Raw genomic sequence first — 23,315 nt, forward strand, 5'->3', positions numbered from 1 at the left:
AGCCAAATGATAGATATAGATATCTCTAACAAACCAAAAGAGCAAGCAGCGCAGGAACACAAAGCGCTAATATCTCAATGGCTTGCAAATAGAGATAACCACAAAATTATCTTCTATTCAGATGGATCCCAGCTGCAGAGTGGTCAAAACGGAGCAGGAATCTTCCTCCTACATAATAATCCTCGAAATCAAAAGGCATGGGCATGGAATCTAGGACATGAATATGAGGTCTCTACGATGCAGAATTATTTGCTATTCAAAAAGCTTTAAAACATGCGTACAAGACTATCCAAATTCCAACTCTAGATATCCATATCTTCTCGGACAGCCAAGCAGCCCTAAAAAGACTTCAATCAGCAGACACCAGCTACGAACCATACCAAAGAATCTGCAAATGGGCAACTAGAATCAGGGATAAGAATATCAATATTCATGTCCAATGGGTTCCAGGCCATCAGGGAATTTTTGTAAGCCAAAGCGACGAAGCAGAAATATGGCGCAGAATGGACAAGTAAATATTATAAATACCCTATTTTAGTTAGCCATCTTAAAAGAGAGCTTAAAGCGAAATGCCTTGAGGATTGGGATAAAACATAGGAAAACGCTAAGAAAAGTAATCAATATAAAGGCTTTAACTCCATAGCTTCATGGAAACCAAGCCCCTAAAGCTTCCCAAGCAGACCTGGTCAACCATTATCCAGCTAAAGCTAGGGCATGGGTATTTTAGATCCTATTTAGTTCGAACACCTAACTATGATAGTGATATATGCACATCGTGCTGCAGCAACAAGCGCCAAACTCCGCACCACCTACTTTTTCAGTGCCAGGCATTTAGGGATATTAGAAAAGGGTCTATAGAGACCCTAGACAAAAAAGACCGAAATTTGCCTTATCTGTTTACAAAGAAAGCAGGGCAAGAGCAACTAGGTTAAATTACTTAAAGGAAACCGGGATCGCCACTAGAAAGTGGCTCCTGGATCCTTAAAACAAAAATGTCAAAAACAATAGAAAAAAAGGAAAACAGAGCAAAAATAGTTAAAAGAGTTGGAATTTCACATGGTTTAACCCCTTTTTATAAGGTCCCCCCCACTCCTAGAATGTCATACTGCTTATTCATGTTTGTTTTACCCACTATGTACGTATCTGTTTGTTAGTTCAAATCCTACCACCCAGGGGTGGTAGGTAGAGCATGCATAGTCTCTGACTGAAAAATGCTCTATAATATGGAAGAATAATAATAATAATCCTCTGATAGTAACGGCAATGGGCACTAAAGATTCATTATTATGGTTATTGAAAATATATAGCTCCGAAGGAGAATAAAGTGATCGCTTGTCACTTTTTTCTAAGTGTAGCCTTGCTTTGTGGCCAACTGTTGTAACCAAAACTAATCCCGGCGGCCGCGAATATGGTGCTTATAGTATATTTATTATCTAGTCTCTGTTCCGCATCGCATCTAACCTGCTTCAGGCTGGGAATTGCCCCTGTGATGCGGAGTCCACAAGGCTGAGCAGGCTTTTACCAAGGTGGAAGGGCATGGCTGATAGGACCAGCAAGATATAGTGATACGATGTTAGGGGGAAGAAGCTGGACCAGGAGCCGGGAATCTGTAGGCGAACCTGCTAATGGCCACCTGTATAACTCGCTTGGGTTAAAAAACAAGTGTTCCAGCGCAGTAAAGTCTTGAAAGCTAAAGATATTTTCACTATTAGTCCTAGTAGACCAATCCCGCAGTCGAAGGTCGAGGTGCAGTGATTTTAGGGTTACGCAGTGGCGGCTGAGATATTTCACAGCATTAGATGGCTGGAAGTGATCTCTGCCATTAAACATAGGGCAACGTTGTCTGGTTTGCATAGGATAACCAATAGCCTCGTACACAAAAGTGTGCAGACTGTTGCAAGAAAAAAAAGGCCTTTAAGATCTCCATCACTAAGTCTGCTGTAAGTAATACGAAGGGTCTTAAGATTTAGCAGGAAAGGAAACAAATCCTAACACTTAATACCACCGCACATGTGGAGATTAAGCGTCTCTAGGTATGTAGATAATTTTAAAATAGTAAGTACTTGCATGTCCAGTCTAAGCAGGTAATAGCATGACCGACTTGCTGAGGCATACAGAGAAATATCAATCGTCTTAAGAGGTAGGCGCGAAATGTCGGCTGCGTATAAATTTGACAAGTAAAGCCTTTCAGTTGGAGGCGTGTGGACTTGAAGGCTACAGTGTTCTAGGTTAGGCGACGCAGCAAGTAACATGGTAACTAGATCACCACTTGACTTAGTAGTCTCCGTATTGTTGATAAATCCCACCAAGTATGGGTGGATATCAATCCTCTTTACAAGTGCGGCCAGGTTTTGTCGCTGTGTCACCACCCGCATAAAAGAAGTAAGTCTCGAAAGCCACGAGTCACCGTATCCAAGGACAAACTTATGGTATAAAATAGTCTGAGCAATGCTGCAAAAGCGCCTGGAGACTAAACATAGTGAGAATAAAGTATGATGCTCCAAGGAGTACCAGGATAGCTTGTTGTTATGTTGCTGAGTGCTGTGCAGGTATACATATGGCTGAACTGATAGAAAATACTTTCCGTAGCAGTGCAAGCAAAACCATCTAAAAATTAGTTGCAAAATCTCTGTTGGAAAGTTCGCAAGTGCTGTAGGGTTCATCCTTTTGGCCTGTGATCGAGTAACCGGGGCCATTCTGACTGAATTTGTCTGCGACCGGGTAACCTGATGGAGTAACTGCTTGCTAATCAGGCGGCTGCAGGTCGGATAGGTAAAGAAATGTACTGTGACGGCCAAGCAATTTGATGAAATTGGTGCTATCTCAACGAAAATTTCATGCGCAGGAAGGAAGAAAGGTGGTGAGGGGGCGGTGCGGAGAAGTAAATAAAACTAGATACAAACAATCCAAACAGACCATGTGCACCCCATCACATGTACTACGGCGGACTGATATGACCAAATGATCTGTCAATGGACCAGAATCATGTGACTAGATCGGGGTAAAACCCCCGCGGAGCACACAACAAAATAATAATCAAGAATAACCAAGAGAATAGTCAAGAAGAGCCCAACCAGCTCAATTCATTCAAATAAGACCTTTCTACCAATCGTACTCTATTTCCTCTTCGGGACTAGCCGTATATCTGACATGATCAAAACTAAATTTGTGACAGGTCCGTGAGCTCGGCTATCGCCCCACATTGCTATCGGCGATAAGGGTGGAGCTGTCAGGGATCTACCGTATTCGGTATGGTCACGTGGCCTCACGTAGTCTAGTCACCCATCTATAGTCAGCTCGCCCGAGCCCCTTAAATTGAAGAGAATCGTGTCTAGCGAACAGGTTATGAGAGCCTCTCTGTCTTCCTTTTAGCGCTGATATTACGTAAACCATCTGTTTTGTCAATTGCCTCTCACGGAATTGATAATAATTTCAATTAAATGGGCCTGAAGAAGGGAAAAGCGCCTGCTAGGGATGAATCTCCGTACAGTACACCTGGCCCATCCTCTCCTGCGATGACACGACCACCACCACGAGATACTGAGTCTGAGGAGGAGGAGGATCGCATGGAATACGTGTCACGGGATCAATTTAAGGATTTCCAAACTCAACTGCAGCCTCAACTACAGAGTCAAATGCAAACTCAAATGCAGCAAATAATGGAGCTAATTCAACGCAGTCAATCGCCATTTAAAGTAAGCCTACTCCAAATCTGAAGCCCACGTCAACAGCTCTACCGCCACTAAGCGAGGATGAACGCCGGCCGCGCGAGTATAATACAGGCAGCCAGCGCCATGCGGAAGGATGTTGGTCGAAAGCTTCAAAATAAACTAAGATCTCTGAAGATTTCCAATTTTGCAGATTGGAAAGAGGATCTGCTTAAAGACGCCCGTATTATAAACGCGGAGTCGATTTTGATCCACGAGGAGCTCAATTCAGCAATCTGGCAGATGAAGAATGAAGCTTTGGCTATCCGAATCTACTAATCAATATCGCGAGAAGTGCAGGATCGCCTAGGTTAGATAGATATCTCGAAGGCAGCTGCATTATATATACGAATCTATGAGGCAATAGGTCAGACGAAAGCAGGTTTTAAACCATCGATCCCAGAGGACGCTTATACCAATATTGTTTTTACCAATAAGAATGGCTTGACCATTACCGCAGTTCCTTCAACTACAACCTGTTATATGATTAACAGTGTGATATGCGAGACATCTCATCCAGAGGAATTAGTCCTCGCGGCTGTAGCCTCTAAAAGCACTTATTCCTCAGGTGGCTGAGCGTGATGTCACGAGAAGGAAATGCCGCATGTGGAAACCTTAGATAGCAATGGTCTCAGCTATGTAAACATCGCGAATTGCAGTACAGTGACTGTCCCGAATAGAAGCAATTATTGTAGTGCTTTTCTGCCCCTCGAATATACCCAGAGACCCCGGAGTTGTGATCACAGGCCCTTATTTCTTTATCAAGAAGCAGGCGCCATTCCAGTATGGAACACGTTTGGGGGATGAAGGGTATGCCGCCCTTACTTTCGATCCCCAAACGGTCGGGGAGAGTACCAGCCAGTCTCGGCTCTTGGAGAATCCGAAAATGAAGAATGAAGATGCTCTCGCCGGATTAGTCTACCTTTTCCTGGTGCTCATCTGCCAAGGCGGCTCACAATCCTTTGGCATAGCCTCCTACGACGGTCCAGTGGTGGGAGTCGCTTCCGTGACGGGATACTATCGCGACCAGGAGACCGACATGTGAATGATCTCCGCGGGCTGCGTCTCCATCGACCCCGGTGCTGACATCGCCTCTCTCAAGATGCCCACACCGGAGCAGGGATGGGCTCTCTATCAAGCGCATCTAGAGTGGGCTAGACAGGCAGCGGAGCGCTATGACCAGGCTGGTAATGTGGTCTACCCGCCCCACGTGGACCCCAACGCCGCGGACGCTACGACGGGATCTCTGGCTGGTCTTCCGGGTCCCGTAGTCTGGTCCTGGAACGGCCCGTGGACGCAGAAGGCTTTCGAGAATCGCTATGTGGTAATGAGCGATTTCGACAATTTTGGCTACTCGACGGCGTCTGGAGTAAGCAAGCTCACAAAGCCGGACTGTGTCGACCGAAACGTGGGAGAGATCGCCGCCATCAAATAGAAGGAAGTGGCCGACCTGGATTTCGCTAGTGTCGATGATATCGTCGGTCTTCCTTCTGTACAGTGCCTAGGCATAACAGGCTGGCCAGCATGTATCCGCTGGATTTACGGATATTCAATATGCGTAAGCTCCTCGTTTCGCGTAACACATTCATAGCATCATTATTTTGCCCCTCCCGATTGTGACGGATACCACGTGACTGTTTGGTTACATTCATTGTACTTGTTTACTTCGCCACTATTTTCTTCCTTTCCCCACGCTTGAAATTGTTGTTAACATAGTGCTAATTTGATTAAGTTGTTCGGCCGTCACATCGATTGTATTCAACCCTCGCTGTTAGTCGTCACCGTACCATCACAACATCAAGTAGAACCACGAGCATAGCCCGTTTCACGTCAACTATCTTCCATCTTGCATGGCTGTATCGTGGCCGTTTCAGCTTCCTACGGGGAAGAATCAAGGGACCAAGGAGTTCATAAAGCTCCAAAAACTATCGTCCGCATAAGTGCCAGCAAAATGAAGTGAGTCGGCAGTCATGTCCACGGCCCCGCCGGTTAGCAGTGGGTCAATCGAGGCATCTGGAGCGACAATGTCACCACTTGATAAATGATCAATAAAAAGGTCTTGCATCGGATGAGGCGGTGGCACGGCCTCCGGTGCAAAGTCCCACGTATGGTCCGGAACAACATGGTTGCTCCATACAGGATCGACCCTGGGGCCAAAGTCACCGCGCCCAACATTTGCGCTCCACGGATCAGGCCCTGGTGTTTGTACCGCTGCAATCGGAGGATGTGGTTGCTGCGCCCCCGCGATACGACTTCGAAGACGCCCATACAGGTTCAAAACCACTCCATGCGCCGATTTCGCCATCTTGTTGTAATCCCCCAGCACAGCGAGTCTCCCCAGGCCCCATTCGATGCCGCTGAGTGAACTGTCCAGAATTTCGGTATTCTCTGTGGGAAACATCAGGTAGATTGCGGTAATTAACACAATTGCGTCCAACGAAGCATAGACCATGTTGAACACCTTGAAGTCGCGAGGCTGGCTTAAATAGAACAGCCGGGCTTGTGAACGAAGGATTTCCAGACCAGCCCGCAACGCCCTAGAGCGACTTTCAGCATGGGTGAAAATATACGGCCGGTGGAGAGCAAGAAGGACAAAGTAGACTAGCGACAACAACGCTTCGCGCGCTGCCGGCAGCCAGGTGCAATTTGGGAGGAGATCGAATCGCATGTCAGGATGATCAGGACGGCACCACGCCGGGAGTGACCGTATGTTTTTGGTAATCTCCTTATGGACTTGGTCGACAGTGCCATAATCTTCCACTCTGGCGCCGCCAGTTTGAATTGTATGAATTGTGGGAAGGTATCGATAGGCTGCCTGGTAGCCAGCGAGAATCACCGAGAACGGAGTAGGCGGGTCCTGGTCAGCCCTCTCGGTGGGAAGGACTCCCCTCTGTCGTTGGCAAATATCTCGGGGGAATGAGAACTTGTCGTTTGGCGCAGTAGTCAAACTGGGTCTGCCCAGCACCACTGCCATATGAAAGTCCCAAATATGAAGTAGCAACCAGATCCGGCTTCGACGTTCACGGTCCCACGCGACCTGAGACTCCGTGCCCGGGCGAGCCCGTGCGGACTCTGCGAGGCATTCGCTCGTATGGAGCCCCAACTCTTGCGCATCACGAATAGCACTGCCCAATGTATGCCAGGCCTCCACCACCTGCCCACTGCTCTTCAAGAATGCAGCTCTCAGCAGGCCCGCCTGCACCGTCCCGATAGTCCCACCTCGCTTACCGAGAAGCTCCAGCACCTCATTGCCCGCAGCGCTAAGTTCTTTGGCAACGTCGAGGAGAGTCATTCCAGTGCCATATTTCAATGCTTCCAGCCTCTCGTCATCGGAGGGGTGGTATAGCAACGTCTGCGCGAGAACTTGGAATAACAGCGCGGGGAAAACACGAATGTCCGGCTCCAACACAACCGGCCCCTTTTGCAATGTCGAATAGGGTACTTGCGCCCAAACATCCAGTTGGTCCCGAAAGGTGATTTCGTCAACCACGTCGTAATGCCAATTTACCCCGTCGAAAAAGGTCTCTAGAAGGATATCAATGTGCGCCCTGGTGGGCAGCTGACGCACCAAGCTTCGATATTTCAAGGACATGTCTTCGGGTTGTTCGCTTGAAGATTCGACTGGGTTCGTGCAAGGAGACTCGTACGCGCCGGGCGACCCAATGGTGTGCAACACCCCGAGCGTGCTGTGGCGATTGTTGGTTGAGTACCCAAAATCCCGTGCTAGCAGGTCCTCGCCATGACTGCAGCTTAGTGCCGACCTATTTTCCCCTCGGCGGCGATCAATATCCAGAGTCGGTGCAAAGATGCTCGATCCCGTTGAGTGTTCCGTATTCGATGAACTCTCAGGCAGTGAACGGCCCGGTGGCTCAGCGCCTTCATAGGAGCAGAGCGTCTACTGCTCATTAGACTTTTGCACCCATCACAGATTGGGCGGCCATGGGCGCCTTACATGCTTGCCTCGCTTCCGGCAGTGCTGACAGGGCCAGCCCCGATCACACTGGCAAATCAAGCGGCCTTAGCAACGAACAAACTTCAAAGCAGTGGCGCCATACCTTCTGCTTCCGTCGGTGGCACTCCAGGCACGAAATGACTGCCCTCTTCCTCCGGCGCGGACTCAATGTCCCCGCATGGCCTCTGGCTAAGCCATTCACCAAACTCATTGCAGGGAATTATATATGATAGTAAATTAATAGCGACCCATGTTGGGGGCAAGAGAATTTGTTCTGTAGGCGATGGAATTCTGGTGTTTTTGTTCCAGTCGACCTTTCGTTCCCTTCTCGTAGTGAAGTGGCTCGAATCAAGTAGGCGGTCAGAACGCAGGAATCAGGTCACCTTGAGGTGGGGCAAAGGTCGTGCCAGGTCTCTAGTCCTAATTAGGCGATTAGTAAAGGTCACGCAAAGTCACGTGCCTTACTTAAGAGTCATGTTAGGTGGGCCTATAAATACACACTAGTTATCTCTTTACAATTTATTTGTCTTTAATTTTTCTGAATTTCAGACTATATATAACTAGTTTCTAGCTAGTAGCTGACTAGTCAGAATAGCTGCTTCTAGTCCCCTTGTTAACCAAGTCTACTCTGATAAAGAATTCTCGGATGCAGAGATCTCCAACGATAAATTTAATGCTCAGGAGGTTTTGAAAATTAATAAGGTAAGAAGTTATAACTAGTTAGCAACTGGTTTAATACTAGTTGCTAACTAGTAGTAGATATTTAGTGATAGCTTAAGTCTAATTAGTAGCCAAGTAGTTATTAACTAGCTATATACTAGTCTAAAACTAGTATATAACTTACCTTATTCCAGAGTGACAAGGTAACTTTGCCATCCTTTATGTTAGTCCGGTAGGCACGTTATTTAGGCTAACCAATAAATAATTAGGTTCTGATCAGTTACATACTAGTAAGAGGCTTATTCTTACAGTATTATATCCAGTGTCGAAGGACAGCAGGGCAACGGAGTGGAAGAAAGAGATGGAGAAAGTTGTATTGTATTAAAAAGAAAGGTCGTGTCAGGTGGGGAATAGGTCGTGTCAGCTAAAGCAATCACATGATCTCACCTAATTCGGACTAGGACCTGACACGACTTTTGCCCCACCTACGCGCGACCTGTGCACTCGAAAGAACAATGTCTTACTGGTCCGGGCGTAAAAGAAATAGCTGCGGGGAAATTTTATAACGTAACTTTAGACTTTCGTTATGTGACTGTACATACGAAAGGTCAATTCGCAAGTCAAATACACCGATGTAGGCCCAATTTATCTTTATATAGCCAGCAGTCTTGGCAAATTAAAGTAAACAGAATAGTAACAATAGTACGAGCAACAGTAATAATAACAATAAAAAATCCCAAGCTCTCTAGGCACAATTTCGTTAACAAGGTACGTAACGGTACAATATAACCATCTAATCTGGGGGTGTGCGCCGTGCGTCAATACTGGGGTTGAGTGAACAAGCCGTAAAGAGACACTGCTAAACATGCACGTATCGTAAATAGAGCAACATTCAGGTTAACTTGTGTGACGGAATCAGGGATTGCCGTCACGTTGGTGCTCTTCAATGTTCCTATCAAGCTAGAAGTATCTGGGGTTCGGGATCCGATTACTCCTAGCGCTTTGGCGAGCACTCAGTGTCATCCTCCTGAATCACCTCCATTCCTTTAGATAGTAATTAGTGAGAGACCACGTTGGTGCGCGTTGGCCACGCAGTCAATACAATTGATATCGTTATTCTCCAGGTCCCTAGTAGGCTACCAGCGTGTAGCTGGTATATCCTGCCCTAAGAATGATCATAACAATTATCATTATGCGGTATGAATATATTATCATATATAAGGAAATACCGCATGAATAAATACTACCATTCAAAGAGAAGCATTGCATATATTTTGCTGTTATAGTTTTATAGATATCGTCCCTTAGAATCGCATCATGCATTGCAAATCTAAGTAAGCCTGCATGGTATATTTTCTTGCCACGTGAAGCTCCGCAAAAAGTGTTCTTCCTGGATATTATTTCCCCCTCAAATTCCCCGGGACGTCAACAGCTAACTCCAAAACCTAATGTCGAGCAACGCCTATTCGTCCGCCACCATGAGACCATGGCTCGATGTCGTGAGAGACTGCGATAAGTAAGGCTGCTTTCGGCATCTAAATACTGGAGCGTATGGGCCCGACTGATCCGCCATAGTTTCCCCTACGCCGAAGATGTGGAATCGGCATACAAACAACAATATACTAATTCTGTGTGGAAATTCTTCCTCCCCGAAGACCCCAGGCCGCACGGCTTGATGGTCGAATCAGTGGTGAAAAATATGCCATGGACATCTGAATTCCGGGTGATCTCGACCCCAGAGAAGAAGGAGGTTCACCTCCGACCTGAGGGCAACAACTGGGAAAAATGCAGTGCAATCATCGAGAAACAGGTAGCAATTGCACGTGAAAAAGGCGTCTTTCCTAAGCTGGGGAAACCTAGGAATGAAGTATTTCCCGTTGTTGGGGCCCGGTTTCCCGTCGGGATTGACCGTTCTGCGTTTTCGATGTTTGGGATTATCGGCCGCGGGGTACACATGACGGTGTATACTCGGATAGGATCGGAGATGAAGTTCTGGGTGCCGCAGCGGAGTCCAAACAAATCGGCATATCCGGGATTGTTGGATAATACCGTCGCTGGGGGTATGGCGGCGGGAGAAAAGCCGTTCGAGTGTCTCGCACGCGAGGCATCAGAGGAGGCTGGGATGGATCTCCGTGGGATGCCTGTGTGGGCTGCAGGAACAGTCACTTGGATTAATGTCAGTGATGAAAGGTCGGGAGGTCAGCCGGGACTTATTAACCCTGGGGTGCTCTTTGTCTATGATCTCGAGGTGGGACCCGAGGTGAAACTCAGTCCGGTGGATGGGGATATCTACGCGTTCCATGTCATGGATGTAGGGCAGGTGAAGGAGGCGTTGTTGAGCGGCAAATTCAAGCCATCCTGTGGCTGTGTAATGCTGGATTTCTTCATTCGCCACGGTCTGATCAGCCCTGATGAGGAGGACGATTATGCAGAGATCGTGACCCGGCTTCATAGGAAGTTGCCCTTAGCTGTTAATTAACAATTAACAATTAACTGGTGGGATTTTACCCAATTTTGCAGATTATTCCCAAACGGGAGTCATGCCATCATCCCGAAGGCTTAGCAGTCGATGAGCTGGAAGACGTGCGCTACGCATGCTATGGAACTGGAACGATGAAGGCAGAAGAGGAACGTGGATGTGTGCGTATGTGGTACAGTCTGCTCTACAGGTGACACACGCTGTCGTACGTGGAGGTTCTGATTTTCAGAATCTATGAAAAGTAGATAAGTTTGGTCTTCGTTCCAGAGCATTCCCGTAGCCTCGGACAGCTAGATATAACCTTACATTCTGACTTTTAGCTGCACAAATAGGACACAGATTCTAGAATATTTCAGCTAAAACGGTCCAATTAGCTAAGGTGTGTTAGACAACATTGGCGTTTTCTGAATTAACCTCGCCACTTTTTCACTGTAACCCAGCACCCCGGAACCTGCCACAGAGAGGGATATATCATGTCGAAACCTCGAGGCCTTGCAGTTCTTTTCCCTGACAAAATGAAAAGGGTCTTCAAACTTGACTCAGCATCCTCCCCTCAAGCAAGTGATTGCGTTTAGTTACTACAACTCCTTAATCAATAGCAGCAGAGGCAATTAAGTGGCTTCATCGCTATGAATGTCGCTCCCACTTTACATCCCGCTTTGCATTCACACTCCTGCTGGCCACTATCACTTTCCGCCACCCCGCTTATAATCCAAATTGAAGGTCCCCTCATTGCCATACAAATGCTCCTGCCACATTTCCCATGGCACTTGATTTTCCAGACCGTATATTCCCACAACCAGCAGGTCCGAGCGTACATGTCAGGAGACTGAATACGATGGTATTTTTCTATCCATAATTGAACTCTTACCGGACTGCCCGTAGCCATAGAGAGCGTCTCATGATAAGAGAGGAGCTTGTCCGACGGCATCATCTCAGCAGGAAGCCCACGATCAGGCTGTGCCTTGAAAAGACAGTGTGTAACATAGCTATACACAATACCTTCCGAAGCCTTTCCTCCTGACTTAACATGTGTCTCTACACGGCTTTGAATCCACTCTTCTCGGTATTTAGCTAACTCCGTGTTGTAGAGACGAGTTTTCAAGACTTTCACTTGCTTCTTTCTGAGTTTAATAGCAAATTTGTCGTCTTCTTCGGCACTCCCAGCTTGCGATTTGACAAAACAAAGACTTGCAAGAGCTTGAACAGAGGCTTCCAGAAGTGACCGTGCAGCACTGCCAGGATATTCTATGGCACGGTATTTTAAGGTATTCAATGTGGTCGAGGCGCATGGAACGCATCTATGCTGCTTAGCGCCGATGTACTGTCTAAGTTCTCCCAAAAATATTGGGACCCTTTTGGGTGAGGATCTGGCTCCTTTCTGCGACGGTTGCTACAGACAATAGCTAGATTTATGCTACCCTAAAATAACAACCAGGTTAAAACTTACTGTCTAGCCTATTGGCAAGTCCCCGCCTCAAAGTGTTAGTCGTAATGATCTCTGGATTTCCAGAGTTGCTTACAACGGCTCTAAATAGACGGCAGAAACACTCTCGGGTCCACAGACTTTGATACTCAAATCTGGCCACCCTCTGTAAGACAGGTTGCCCGGCCACAGAGTGATCCCAGAGGAGGGAGTTGGCTCGTTATGATCAGGATTCCATCTTTTCAAGGTGTCCAGGCTTCCGATTATTATATACATTTTGGTGGTTGCGGGAAATTACATAGACTTTTGTCCAAGAACTATAGGTGTCAAGTCAACGCTTAGATACTGTACGGTATGTGCAAATCATCTCCAAATTGCATACGGATTAGGATGCGTTATCCCTGGTATAGGATACAAGATAAGATACTTGTGCTTTCTTCTAATGATGATCCTTCTTGCTATCCGAGACACTCAGTGTTTCCTTGCCCTTACCAGGAACATAACTCCCTCCATGCCTACCACGTTGGAAGTGCAAATTACTGGCTTGTCTGGCAGAGGTGTGATTGATAGGCGCCTCAGAATCTCCAACGGAACGGGACTCGGACCGGGGTTGATATTTCGCTTCTGACGGGACATAGCTGCCTCCGTGTCGTTTGGGTTTAAGATCCTGACTGAGTTAGATAGGAGATTGTGTTCATTTATCTAGGGAATGTATATACCTTGCTATGCTGCATTATGGGGAATCGGGGGAAAGCAAGGTAAAGATGCGACTGCCGAAGCTCAGTAGGATATAACCGGCAGAAAGGTAGATTTAATACCTCTCACAAACACAACATTCGAAAGATGTCTTGAATGAGGAGGGAGCCGAAGGCAGGACATCATTTTTTTTAAGAGTTGGAGCCTATCGGCAGTTAAGCTGGGCACAGATCTCCTTGACACACTAAACTAGCAATGTGATCTGCAGCGAGGCTGCTGTATTGTTAAAATGCCAGCAAAGCCGCAAGGCTGTCTTGGGCATGAACGGTGGGATTCATTCTTGCCACCAGGGAAGCCTTCTGTCTGTGGCATCTATTAGGCGTATTTGACAATATTACTGAGTAGATATGTCCTCTATCTTTCGGGACCCGTCAGTGTTCGACGCATTCAAACGTGCAGCTTCGAGCAAGCCCTCTTCTCCTTCGCATCCTCCGAAAGTCCATGTCATCGATTGGGTACAGGAACTAGATGGTAAATACATATCATTTGGACTGTGCACTGTCATGGGTTCGCAGTTAACGGGCCAAGCAGGAAGCTACCGATCAATCTCGCGAAACGCGACCGTGGCTGAGCTGGCTCAATTGCCTGTACCTTTACTGCGGATAATGTTGGCTTCTTTGCTCCGTAAAGAATGCTTTTAAGCTAATATAACTTAGCTTCTCGCCATTAGACCTGCCTACCAGTGACGCTGCGGAAAGTGTCATCTGGCTATTCGAGCACTATGATACACCATCTGCATTCCTTACGGGAAGGCTGCGATCGGTAACACACTCATTTGGGGCAATGGATGATGTAAATGGCTACAATTGTAGGCAAGTGGGAAGTATCGTTCGCGTGTGTATAAAGAATTAACTTGTGGTCTAAGGCGCTTGGTTCCACTATCTGTGCAAAAACATCACCATCACTCGAGATGCTCTTGGTCGTGCATGGATCTCCGATCCCAGACCAGGAGCACCGCAGCTCCAGCACGGAGACTCGACTTGGATACGGTCTGGATATTTTCTCCGATGGGCAGTGGGCTCGAATCGCGATCCGGAAGTCACCCTTCTTTGTTTTGGAGCATCACTCTCACTGGAAGAACGTCTACAACAAATTCCACCACAATCAATATCAAGCAGCGTCATTCATGACACATATAGTCTCTTTGCCATTATTCTGGAAGAGTTGTCTCTACAAATGGATAATACTGTTTGGGATGTTATGGATGTCTTTCGGCATATTGAATTGGTATTTTGCAATCCCCGTTTAAATAGAACTCCACTGATCATTCAGAACACCCTAACCACTGGTAGCGATAGGGAATCCTTCACAGGGTTGCATAATGTCTCCAAGCATATCTTGTTCCTCCAGGAGAGTATGGAGGCCGTTACTCTCACTGTGAAGAATCTTTCTGCGCACCATCGAAGCATCCTCAAAATTGTTCCTGACCGAGACCGTCATGCAACTATAATGGCACAGGCAATGCTAACACACGTCGAAACACAGTTCCAGTCCATTGGCCTACGCCTGAATAGCCTTGAGAAACGGATGCAGAATATTATAGCGCTGGTAAGCTCGAATCACTTTATTGACCCGGATTCAGGTCACATTAATAAGATCACATTGTAATAGTCCTTCCACCTTGTCACTCAAGATGGAAATCGGATCATGCAAGCAGATAGTAATTCCATGGCAACTATCGCGTTCATGACACTAGTTTTCTTACCAATGTCAACAATATCTGTGAGTATATTCCCAAGCCAATCTGGAAACTCATGCTGACCATCAAGACCATATTTGGAAGCCAGTTCTTCAATTTCGACTCGTCCACAGTCCGCATGTCTCAGAGTTTCTGGATCTTTTGGTTGGTGTCGATCCCCCTGACTTTGCTGGTGGTTCTGTTATGGCGTGTTTCCATCAAGGGGATGCCGTCGAGGAGATTTAATAATTCGTTGGACCTTTGGAGATGGGGATGGAAATATAGATTTTGAAGTATATTGGTAGATATAAAGACTATCAATACTAAAATGCAGGCATTAATGCATTTGTTTGACGGAACAGCTCCCAGAAGCTACTGGAGTTTGTAGCGAATGGAGTAAATACACCAATAGGCAGAGAGAAGGGAAATGGAAGTATTCACAACGCTAAAGCCATGCTACCACCCTTCTCGCATCACCCCCCAGCATAAATTCATGTATCGTAGATACATATGCAATACTTGTCCCCTACTGGTGTCGAAAGTGGACTACTAGTTCCTCATGAATCCCCTCATTAGATGCTAGATAGCGTCGTGTCCTCCCATCCCTTATAAAAGCACTTCCTTGAACTATAGGATTCTAAAACGTGGCACAAATTTTATGCCACTGCATACAACAGTGGATAATCCCAGTGTATATCCCAATAGTGCAGATGGTAGTTATTATAGCCAAAAATTCGGCGTATGAAATCGGATATCTTGTACCGCTTTCGACGACGAAGATCCCTTTAAAGGCATCAACTGCGAGACATACATTGTATAATAAGAAAAAGAAGCTTCCAACTGTGAGAGAAGTTATCCCGGCCTAATATCCATCAGTAATTCATGGCAAATCCGTGATATTGATAGGACTTACCTTGGAAAGGCTTCCCAAGGATTTACGTCGCCAAATGAAGAAGAATATCTTGCACAAGATCCCTAGGGATGCGGCTATAAACAGCACAGCTCTTGCGGCACTTACCCTCTTTTGGTCGAGTTCAATTCTGTTCCGAGCACTACAGTCGTCGTACCAGCATCGAATCAAATAAATAATTGAGATAGCAACTTCTGCAAGAGAAATTATTAATAGGATGATCAAAACACCTCTGCGCACGGTTGATGTAAGGGTCGGCGTCTCGTTCCCAGTCCGACTTCGTGCAATGTAGGTATCGATAATCCAGAATAATACTTTTGTTACGAATATGAGACCAAGAAGCCAGAAAATGGAGTCGACTAAATTTAAAATGTCAAGATTCACTGGCGCATATGCTCTCGGGAGAACAACTGTAAACCATGTGTAGACTGTAAGAGATCTTGATCTGCATGGCCCATTAATCAAAATTTTCACCAGTATGCGGACGTTGTGGTTCATCGTTTGGTCTGCTCATACTCACATTATATTGCTCAAAATAGAGTATAAGAGAGGTTTGAACGGAATCACCCTTGGGTTGTGTCTCGGCTTTCTGATTAAACATGCAGATATAAGGAAGGTGAGAAATGCAACATCGGTTATCATATTAAAAACCAGAATAAGCATGTGACTTTTCTCTGGTCTATTGTAGCCGTCCCGTGATAATACTCTTCTTTGAAGACTTTGCAGAAACATGTCTGTGATGGATGATGTATGGTGAAGTGAAATCTGCAGGCTGCCCAAGGCAAAATGAGAAATTAACTTATTTAAAGTATCAGGATAAAGATATACGGTGTGGGATATATAGGAAACAGTCTAGGATTAACTAGAGCCAGAACTTTTGAGATATCTTGGGAGCCAGCCTTGTGGTGACGGTTGAAGGCTGCATGTGTAATTTAAACGATCTCCTGACACAGCCTTGAGTAGAGTCTTGGCTAGGTGGGAGCAAGAGTCTTAAGTTTGAAAGTATGCAAAGCCTGATACCTAATGAATACATACTGGGGGTGAAATGTACGAGAGTAGAGAAAAGGGAACCCACCAGTCCCAGAGATCCCCCAATCCACCAGGGCAACCCTCATTTTCACTGCAGGCACTAATACAGCTAGTATGGCCGTGCTCAGGCCCATAGCATCCATTTTGAAGCGCCTCCTGCAACGATGCGGATCTTAATTTGCCATACGTCCAGTGGGTTTTCCAATGATTTATTCCGGTTAAGCTAGGCATTCAGTAGAAAAGAGCTTGAGGAATATAAACAGTGGTACGGGACATCCAAATCCACGCTCGATCTTAATAGTAAATTGAGGTCAATCCAACTATATCAAATCTGCTCACTTTCTACCTTCGCCTATCCATTTAGGTTGGTCACGAGAGCGATATTTGGACACATCCACCGCACTCCAGCCCAGTCAACCCATCCCGCTAGGGAACCTACCAATCGTAATATCAGCCAGGGCCAGTCCAATGGCGATTTTTGTGCAATGGTGCCTGGTACTTATCTAGACAGGAGTTAGTATACTGCAGTGGCGAAAGAGGTGACGTGCAGAACTTCATGCACGGCTTCCCCTCCGCACCCCATGATTTGTTCGCCGCCTCCATATGGTTGCACCATTTCTTGTCTTCACTTCTCTCGCAGGCAATGGCCTACAGATGCTGTACCGTCCGGTTAGATTTAGTAAATACGACAAAATCCATGTTTTATTTACAGTCTTGGAGATGTGGGACTTTGAGAGACAAAATTCCACCCCCAGCTATTCGAAGTAGTGTATGCCTCAGAAGACAAACTCTACCTCAACTGCGGAGGAGGCAAAGTTGAGTCTAGCGAGGCTGACACTGCCTATCATTATGACAAGGATTCCGGGCCATCCGGCCATCTTGAGACAAGGCGAATGGACGCACCTCCTCAGCAAGGCTACTTACTAGCTTCCCCCTCGAAATTGTCCCATGAACCTGCAGTAGTTGAGCCAATAGAAGTATGATTCCACCGCAAGGCTGACCCAACAAAAGTCATTATTCAATTCTTGCATACTAAGCAAATTCGCCCAACAAAAAAATAAGGGTAGATCCATCCGTAGTCGTGAATTCTGGTTCACGAGGCTGTAACAGGACGTGCCACATGCCCTTTTGACAATGAGTAATAAATCGTCAATCAATAATATCATAAAAAGGGGGAAAGGTGGAGGTGAAATAGGATCCACTGAACGAGTGCACTTATACGAGCCTTCTTGGAGGGCATGATTTACCGGAATTCTTCGCATAATTGCCTACAAGCCTCAGCCGAATAGTTATAGGTCTTAATATTCGTTTCTTTGCCGTTAAAATCGAGTCTTCGTTCACTCACAATATCTTAAGGAGAACGCATAACCTCTGTCCTCGTCAAAGCCGGGATCAAGACATGCCACCAAATCTTGAAGCTGGACGAGCTGATCCTGGTGAAAGTGGCCACGGCTCTGGTGCCTTGTCCTTGGTAGGTTTTTCTATCCATTGTCATAGCTTTTTGGGAAGTATTTAATACCAAAAATTTTGAGTCTTCAGCATCCGAACTTCGGATCTGATCACTATTTGCACAACACTGTTGCTAGGATGAGATTTTCCATATGTTTAAGACATAATGCTAACCCTAACAAGAATCTAACCTATCTCGAAGAATATCTGAACATCTTTTCATCATCAGACGAATATTCTTGGATTCGTCCACCAGGAAGAATATACCCGTTCTCAGGTTCATACCGCCACAGAGACAGCCTCGGACGTGTATGGATTGGGCCTGAGGATGATCGCTACCTGAGTGCTACTGATGGGAGACTCACAAAGCTAGTCGTGCAAGCTTCCGAGGAGGTATGGGACGGTCCACCAAACTCGACTTGGGCACGAAAGAAGGTCCAAAGGTGTACCCCGGTGATGCTTAGAGTCGTCTATTGGCTTTTGGGAGATATTCTTGAGGATCGCCCAGATGCGTCGTGGAGTCATGTGTGCTTGGGATGGTTTCCAGCCTGTCTAATCATTGCGGCTCTGGTAAGTGTTCCGATACCAGTCGTATGCCTGGGTCTAATATCAACTGCTTAGTTATTCATACCAGCCGATCTTGGTGGCGAGAAGAGAAACAACGGCCGTTACGAACAATTCAAGTATCATTACTGGGGTTATTCCACAGTCCCAAGTAATCTCCATGAGGTCCAGACATCGAGGGCCAGTGTGTTGTCTACCAATCGCACAGTGGCAAACGGCATAACAGAGCGACCTCTTCGACCGAGACGATTGTGCTTGTTGAGGGGCGAGCAAGAGATTGAGATCATAGATGTCAGTACGTGGGAGGCAGTGCATGGAAGTGTTGACTATGTATTCATATGTTATACCACGGAGCAATTCGAGTCGGACACAGATTTGGAAGAACTCCATCGTATTGCGCAAGTTGCAGCCCGGACCGCTGGCGTCGCTGCTTACTGGATCGCCTGCAGCTGCATGCCCGATGATGAAGAGCAATCGGAAGATGTCTACCGGATCAGCGACGTTGTCCGAGGCGCCCATTCCCTTGTGGTGGTCATTGGACCTCCTGTTTCTGCTCATCATTCCAGCGTAAACGAAAGAGAAATGCTCCAGCATCTGGGCAGTCGGATGTGGACCTTCCCGGAGGTTCTTCTGAGCCCGTCAAGCCAGCATATCTCAATATACATGCGTGGCTGTGATCCTAGTTCTTTCCGAAAACTGTCCAAGCGAGACTTCTCTATTGAAGCCTGGGGGGATGCCCCGGTTTCAAGACAGCTGATTGATCACTACGAGGGTTCGATAATACTCAGCCCTCTGGAACTTGTTTCAATTGCATTACAATGCCTTCCAAATCGTGAGACCATAGCATTCTATAATGGAGACCTGTCATACGCCTTGATGGGGTTGTTGCGACGTCGCCCAAAGGTCAATGAGAATGACACGGCTTTTGAAGCATTTTGTCGATTATCCTTCGCCAACGATAGTAACCAGCTAATTGAAAGACTGATATGCATGCTTCCCCGCAACATCGACCAACCTTGGCATCAAATAGATGATTTCTGGGGCGGTAACTTGTGGGACATTGAGCCTAATTGCCAAGTTGTTGGCCTTGGAGGCGAAGACACTGTGATCTTGAGCGGTGCCTTCGGCGCCCCGATCCGTTGGAAGTCCTTCGCGCCAGTCAATCTATTGATGCGGAACACTATAAAACGCTGGGTGGCAAGGGTTGTCCTTCGCGGTACCCCTGGCTGGCTAGTGATAGGAATCATACTTCTAGCTTCAAGCAAGTCTAAAGGAGGGAACCTCGCTGTTGTGACAGCAATAGGTTGGATATTTACAGGACTCGCGATTATAGTCATATTTATTTCTCCATATCTCCTGTGCTCTCTTTACGTTGGCAAGACGTGGGCGGCTCAGCCATGGCTGTTCGGTTTCGAGGGATATCTGAACATTGGTGAGATTGAGTCTCTCATCTTTGGTCTGAACCTTGGCCGGTTGAAATGGAGTCCATATTGCAGCGACCTCTCGCTGCATGAGGATCACAGAGGTGAGTGTGTTGGGCAAGACCCAACGCAGACAAACTCCACTTCTGAATTTGTCTCTGCTGCCCGGAACTCTCGCTATGGAGGGGTCAAACTCTTTACGTTAGTTGATACCAATACCTTGACCGTCACCCTATTTCGGGCTGTCCGTCCGCCAGTGGCAATGCTGCTCTGCGGTAGAGAAGGAGGAATGCAGCGAGCGCTGTTGTGTTCCTATGACTGGAAATCCCAGACCCTCTATCGCGAAAGTGTCCTTCGGGTCGACACGCTGGTATTGGAGAATATGTCCCGTGTGGATCGATTTCGACTTGGGTTGAAAAAGCCAGAGGTGGAGACGGTGCAAGTATCGTCTGCAAGATATGATTGAGATCAAGGAAAATAAAAAAAAAAGATACTAATTTTGAGGGCCCAGAGAAACCTGCGGATATCCAAAGCTATCAATAAAAAATTAACAAACACAATACAAAAATAAAGAGGGCTTCGAAAGTATTGTTTCTTCATTGTTTTATTATAACCTACGCAGGGATAATTGAATATTATTCTATAGTAATCATATTTTTCTGTCAAGGGCTGAACACATAGAACCTATAAGATAGGTTATGTACAAGAAGGAATCGTTGAAGGGAAGAAAGGAAGAGAAAATGAGCGGTAAACAAACAACGCTCATAGCTTCCCGCATTTTGAATAATTTGCATGCCATGCAAGTTAGGACTGTATTTAGCAGCTCCATGTTCTACACTTTATCTAGGCCCCTCTTCCACTAGGGCCCTCTGCTCTTCCTGCTGGGACCTCTTGTAGCTAGTTTAATTCGTCGCCCCTTGTTTATTAGCGTCCTGCTACAATCGAGCAAGTTTATGCTTAAGTTTTTCCCCTAAGTAGTCCACTTTCTTTTCACCATCCTCGTCCTTTTCTGTGCCTCCATCGCTAATTAATTGCCGCCTCTCGGATTTCCCTTGTCCTTCCCTACCTATCTGCCTCATAGTTGGTCCCTGCTCTGTGCTCCGTTCCTCTGTAGAAAACTCTGTCCACCGGTCCCAACTTGCCCTTTTATACGAATCCATCTCCGGGCTTCCGTGTTCACCTCGTTCTTGGACCAGCATTGACTGCTTATTATTGCCCGTCCTTGCCATGCCACTACTGTATTCAACGCAGGGCCCGCTTCCCTGGCAATCACTTTCCGTGATCGGCGAGTTATATGCCATACCGTTGCTTTGTTCTCTGGGTTCGTTTGCTTTATCATGCAGATTCATCGGATCTGGTGAGACTATTCCAGGCTCGACGTTGCTGGCTGTTTCCATTGCTATATCGACACCAGACATAGGCGTTCGATTCTCTCCTACGTGTTGTTGCTGCTCAGTCCTTGTTCCGTGAAGTAAACGTTCCTGCCATCCTCGTCGTCGGGCTTTTCTTTCCCGCCTTTCTTGCTTACGACGGTACCTCTCGATGCGTCCTTCCTGTTAATGTTGTCGCTCACGTTGGCTATGGCCCTGGGTCTCAGGCCGAACGACATCGCTCACTATGGGTCCAGGAGACTGGCCGTCGACCGGAACAAATAGTGGAGACACAGGCGGTGCGGAGGGAATGGAGCCTGCTGCCATAGTGTCGGCCTTTGTCGAACTACCAGGTAGCGAGCACGATAACGTGCTGAAGAAAAAGAAGTACGCTGATTATCTCACAGAGAACGCGGACAACTCCTCCTCAGGTGGCTGTTCACCGTGTATCTCGTCGAGGAAAAGGAAACGGCTGTCGACTATCTGGGCTTTTCTGCGTGGAAGCCCACACCGATCCCTCGGTTTGACCTGTTCTGATACTCGCTCAGATGTCAACTGGTGGTTAATGGGAGTTGCCCGAGCGAAACAGTTTATTACTTGCCGGACAAGAGAATTAAAAATGCCAGTATTGTACTGATATTGATCTGGTCTACAGGCTTTAAACAGTACAGCCCGTGTGATTTGGGTATCGGGAGATTTATCAACAAGCTTCTCGATTTGCGGTGACTTAAACCCAAGTTTCAGCGCGAGAACTGCCATGTTGTGTATCCTTTTCTGGTCAAAGTCTTCACAGCGCTGTTTGGCGACGAGATGGTTACCCCCCGGCGGTTTACCCAGCCCGGGATAGTGGCGCATGGCAAACAACCAGAGCTGTCGATAGGCAAGCTCTCTTGCGTGGGTCGGAGAAACCGAACAGCACCGAAAGCTGGTTTCGGTTGTCTGAATAGGTGATAGCCTGTTGTTAAGGTCGGGGAAATGGATGGAAAATAAAGCAGTTTTAATTATTGGGGCATGCTTGCCTAGGGTAACTAGCTGTTTTATCCCGTTGGCGCACCCCTCAAGATATCACATGTCCTGGAAGAAAGTATAGAGTGTGGGTATAATACACTTGGTTTTTTTTAATCTGTCGACAATTATGGTAATATTGATTATTCAGCACCTTTCTCGGTTAAATGTTGTTGATGATCCCGGGTGCCAGCTCGCCGTGGTCTAAAAAAACCTCGGCGTGGGCTAAAATTCTGCCACCTCCGCCACCGCCTTTTTAGACCACGGTGAGCCTTTTCTTGGCATGGGCTCAGCGTGGTCTAAAATTAAATTTTCCGTACCTTTTAGACCATGTTGAATCCCTTCAGCGTAGCTTGACCACGCTGACCTTTTTGGCCTAGCGTCAGTCCCCGGTCGGTGCATATGCTGAGCATATGCTCAAAATATTAAACTGCGTGAGATTATTCATTGCATCATCAATATATATAATCAACATATTCACTATATCAAACAATAGAGGCAGATTTTGCAACACACTGTGAATGATCCTACACCCAAATTCGTGTAATAAAAATGTTGGCCGCGTTTGCATTTATTTTGGAACTAGAAGACCTAATTTTTTTTCTCTTCATTCTTTCTCTCTTCTTCTCTCTTTAAACTCCCCTTCTTAAGTGAGTATCGCATGTCCCTTCTTGGCATATACCGCGTATATACCTTGACCGGAAGACTTGAAACCTCTCCTTCTCCCCTTTCCTTTCTGTATGCCCAGAGTATATAATTACAACCATTTGTGTGACCCTTTCTTTTCTGCATACCCAGTGCATATACTACCAATCTGTGACCCAATTTCTCTTTTTTTGCATGCGAATACACTGATGATTTTAGTTCTTTAGGGGCCTTGTTCTCAGCATATACCATAATATGCAGAGA

At 46.5% G+C, this 23,315-nt stretch overlaps 7 protein-coding genes across 7 annotated transcripts; 6 read left to right on the plus strand and 1 right to left on the minus strand.

The window, feature by feature from the left end:
* Positions 1–3,515: 3,515 nt before the first annotated feature.
* Positions 3,516–4,752, plus strand: ATNIH1004_000580 (uncharacterized protein; the record flags this gene model as incomplete). Its single annotated transcript, XM_033565288.1, has 2 exons — positions 3,516–3,695; positions 4,474–4,752. The coding sequence occupies 2 exons, from the start codon at positions 3,516–3,518 to the stop codon at positions 4,750–4,752; spliced, it is 459 nt and encodes a 152-aa protein (XP_033431045.1).
* Positions 4,753–4,809: 57 nt separating this feature from the next.
* On the plus strand, positions 4,810–5,142 carry ATNIH1004_000581 (uncharacterized protein; the record flags this gene model as incomplete). Its single annotated transcript, XM_033565289.1, has 1 exon — positions 4,810–5,142. One exon carries the CDS (start codon positions 4,810–4,812, stop codon positions 5,140–5,142), a length of 333 nt encoding a protein of 110 aa, XP_033431046.1.
* Positions 5,143–5,598: 456 nt separating this feature from the next.
* Positions 5,599–7,870, minus strand: ATNIH1004_000582 (uncharacterized protein; the record flags this gene model as incomplete). Its single annotated transcript, XM_033565290.1, has 3 exons — positions 5,599–7,602; positions 7,660–7,707; positions 7,763–7,870. The coding sequence occupies 3 exons, from the start codon at positions 7,868–7,870 to the stop codon at positions 5,599–5,601; spliced, it is 2,160 nt and encodes a 719-aa protein (XP_033431047.1).
* A 1,927-nt stretch (positions 7,871–9,797) lies between these two features.
* On the plus strand, positions 9,798–10,798 carry TNR3 (putative thiamine pyrophosphokinase; the record flags this gene model as incomplete). Its single annotated transcript, XM_033565291.1, has 2 exons — positions 9,798–9,835; positions 9,895–10,798. The coding sequence occupies 2 exons, from the start codon at positions 9,798–9,800 to the stop codon at positions 10,796–10,798; spliced, it is 942 nt and encodes a 313-aa protein (XP_033431048.1).
* A 2,529-nt stretch (positions 10,799–13,327) lies between these two features.
* On the plus strand, positions 13,328–14,904 carry ATNIH1004_000584 (uncharacterized protein; the record flags this gene model as incomplete). Its single annotated transcript, XM_033565292.1, has 6 exons — positions 13,328–13,587; positions 13,637–13,788; positions 13,846–14,207; positions 14,253–14,528; positions 14,592–14,702; positions 14,764–14,904. The coding sequence occupies 6 exons, from the start codon at positions 13,328–13,330 to the stop codon at positions 14,902–14,904; spliced, it is 1,302 nt and encodes a 433-aa protein (XP_033431049.1).
* Positions 14,905–17,996: 3,092 nt separating this feature from the next.
* ATNIH1004_000585 (uncharacterized protein) lies at positions 17,997–20,497 on the plus strand (the record flags this gene model as incomplete). Its single annotated transcript, XM_033565293.1, has 3 exons — positions 17,997–18,068; positions 18,416–18,616; positions 18,668–20,497. The coding sequence occupies 3 exons, from the start codon at positions 17,997–17,999 to the stop codon at positions 20,495–20,497; spliced, it is 2,103 nt and encodes a 700-aa protein (XP_033431050.1).
* Positions 20,498–21,648: 1,151 nt separating this feature from the next.
* Positions 21,649–21,938, plus strand: ATNIH1004_000586 (uncharacterized protein; the record flags this gene model as incomplete). The annotated part of the gene is made up of 2 exons (XM_033565294.1): positions 21,649–21,788; positions 21,833–21,938. 2 exons carry the CDS (start codon positions 21,649–21,651, stop codon positions 21,936–21,938), a joined length of 246 nt encoding a protein of 81 aa, XP_033431051.1.
* Between the last annotated feature and the right edge of the window lie 1,377 nt (positions 21,939–23,315).

Source organism: Aspergillus tanneri, assembly GCF_003426965.1.
Source record: "Aspergillus tanneri strain NIH1004 chromosome Unknown AapTan_2_pilon_pilon_pilon, whole genome shotgun sequence".
NCBI classification, from domain to species: Eukaryota; Fungi; Ascomycota; class Eurotiomycetes; order Eurotiales; family Aspergillaceae; genus Aspergillus; species Aspergillus tanneri.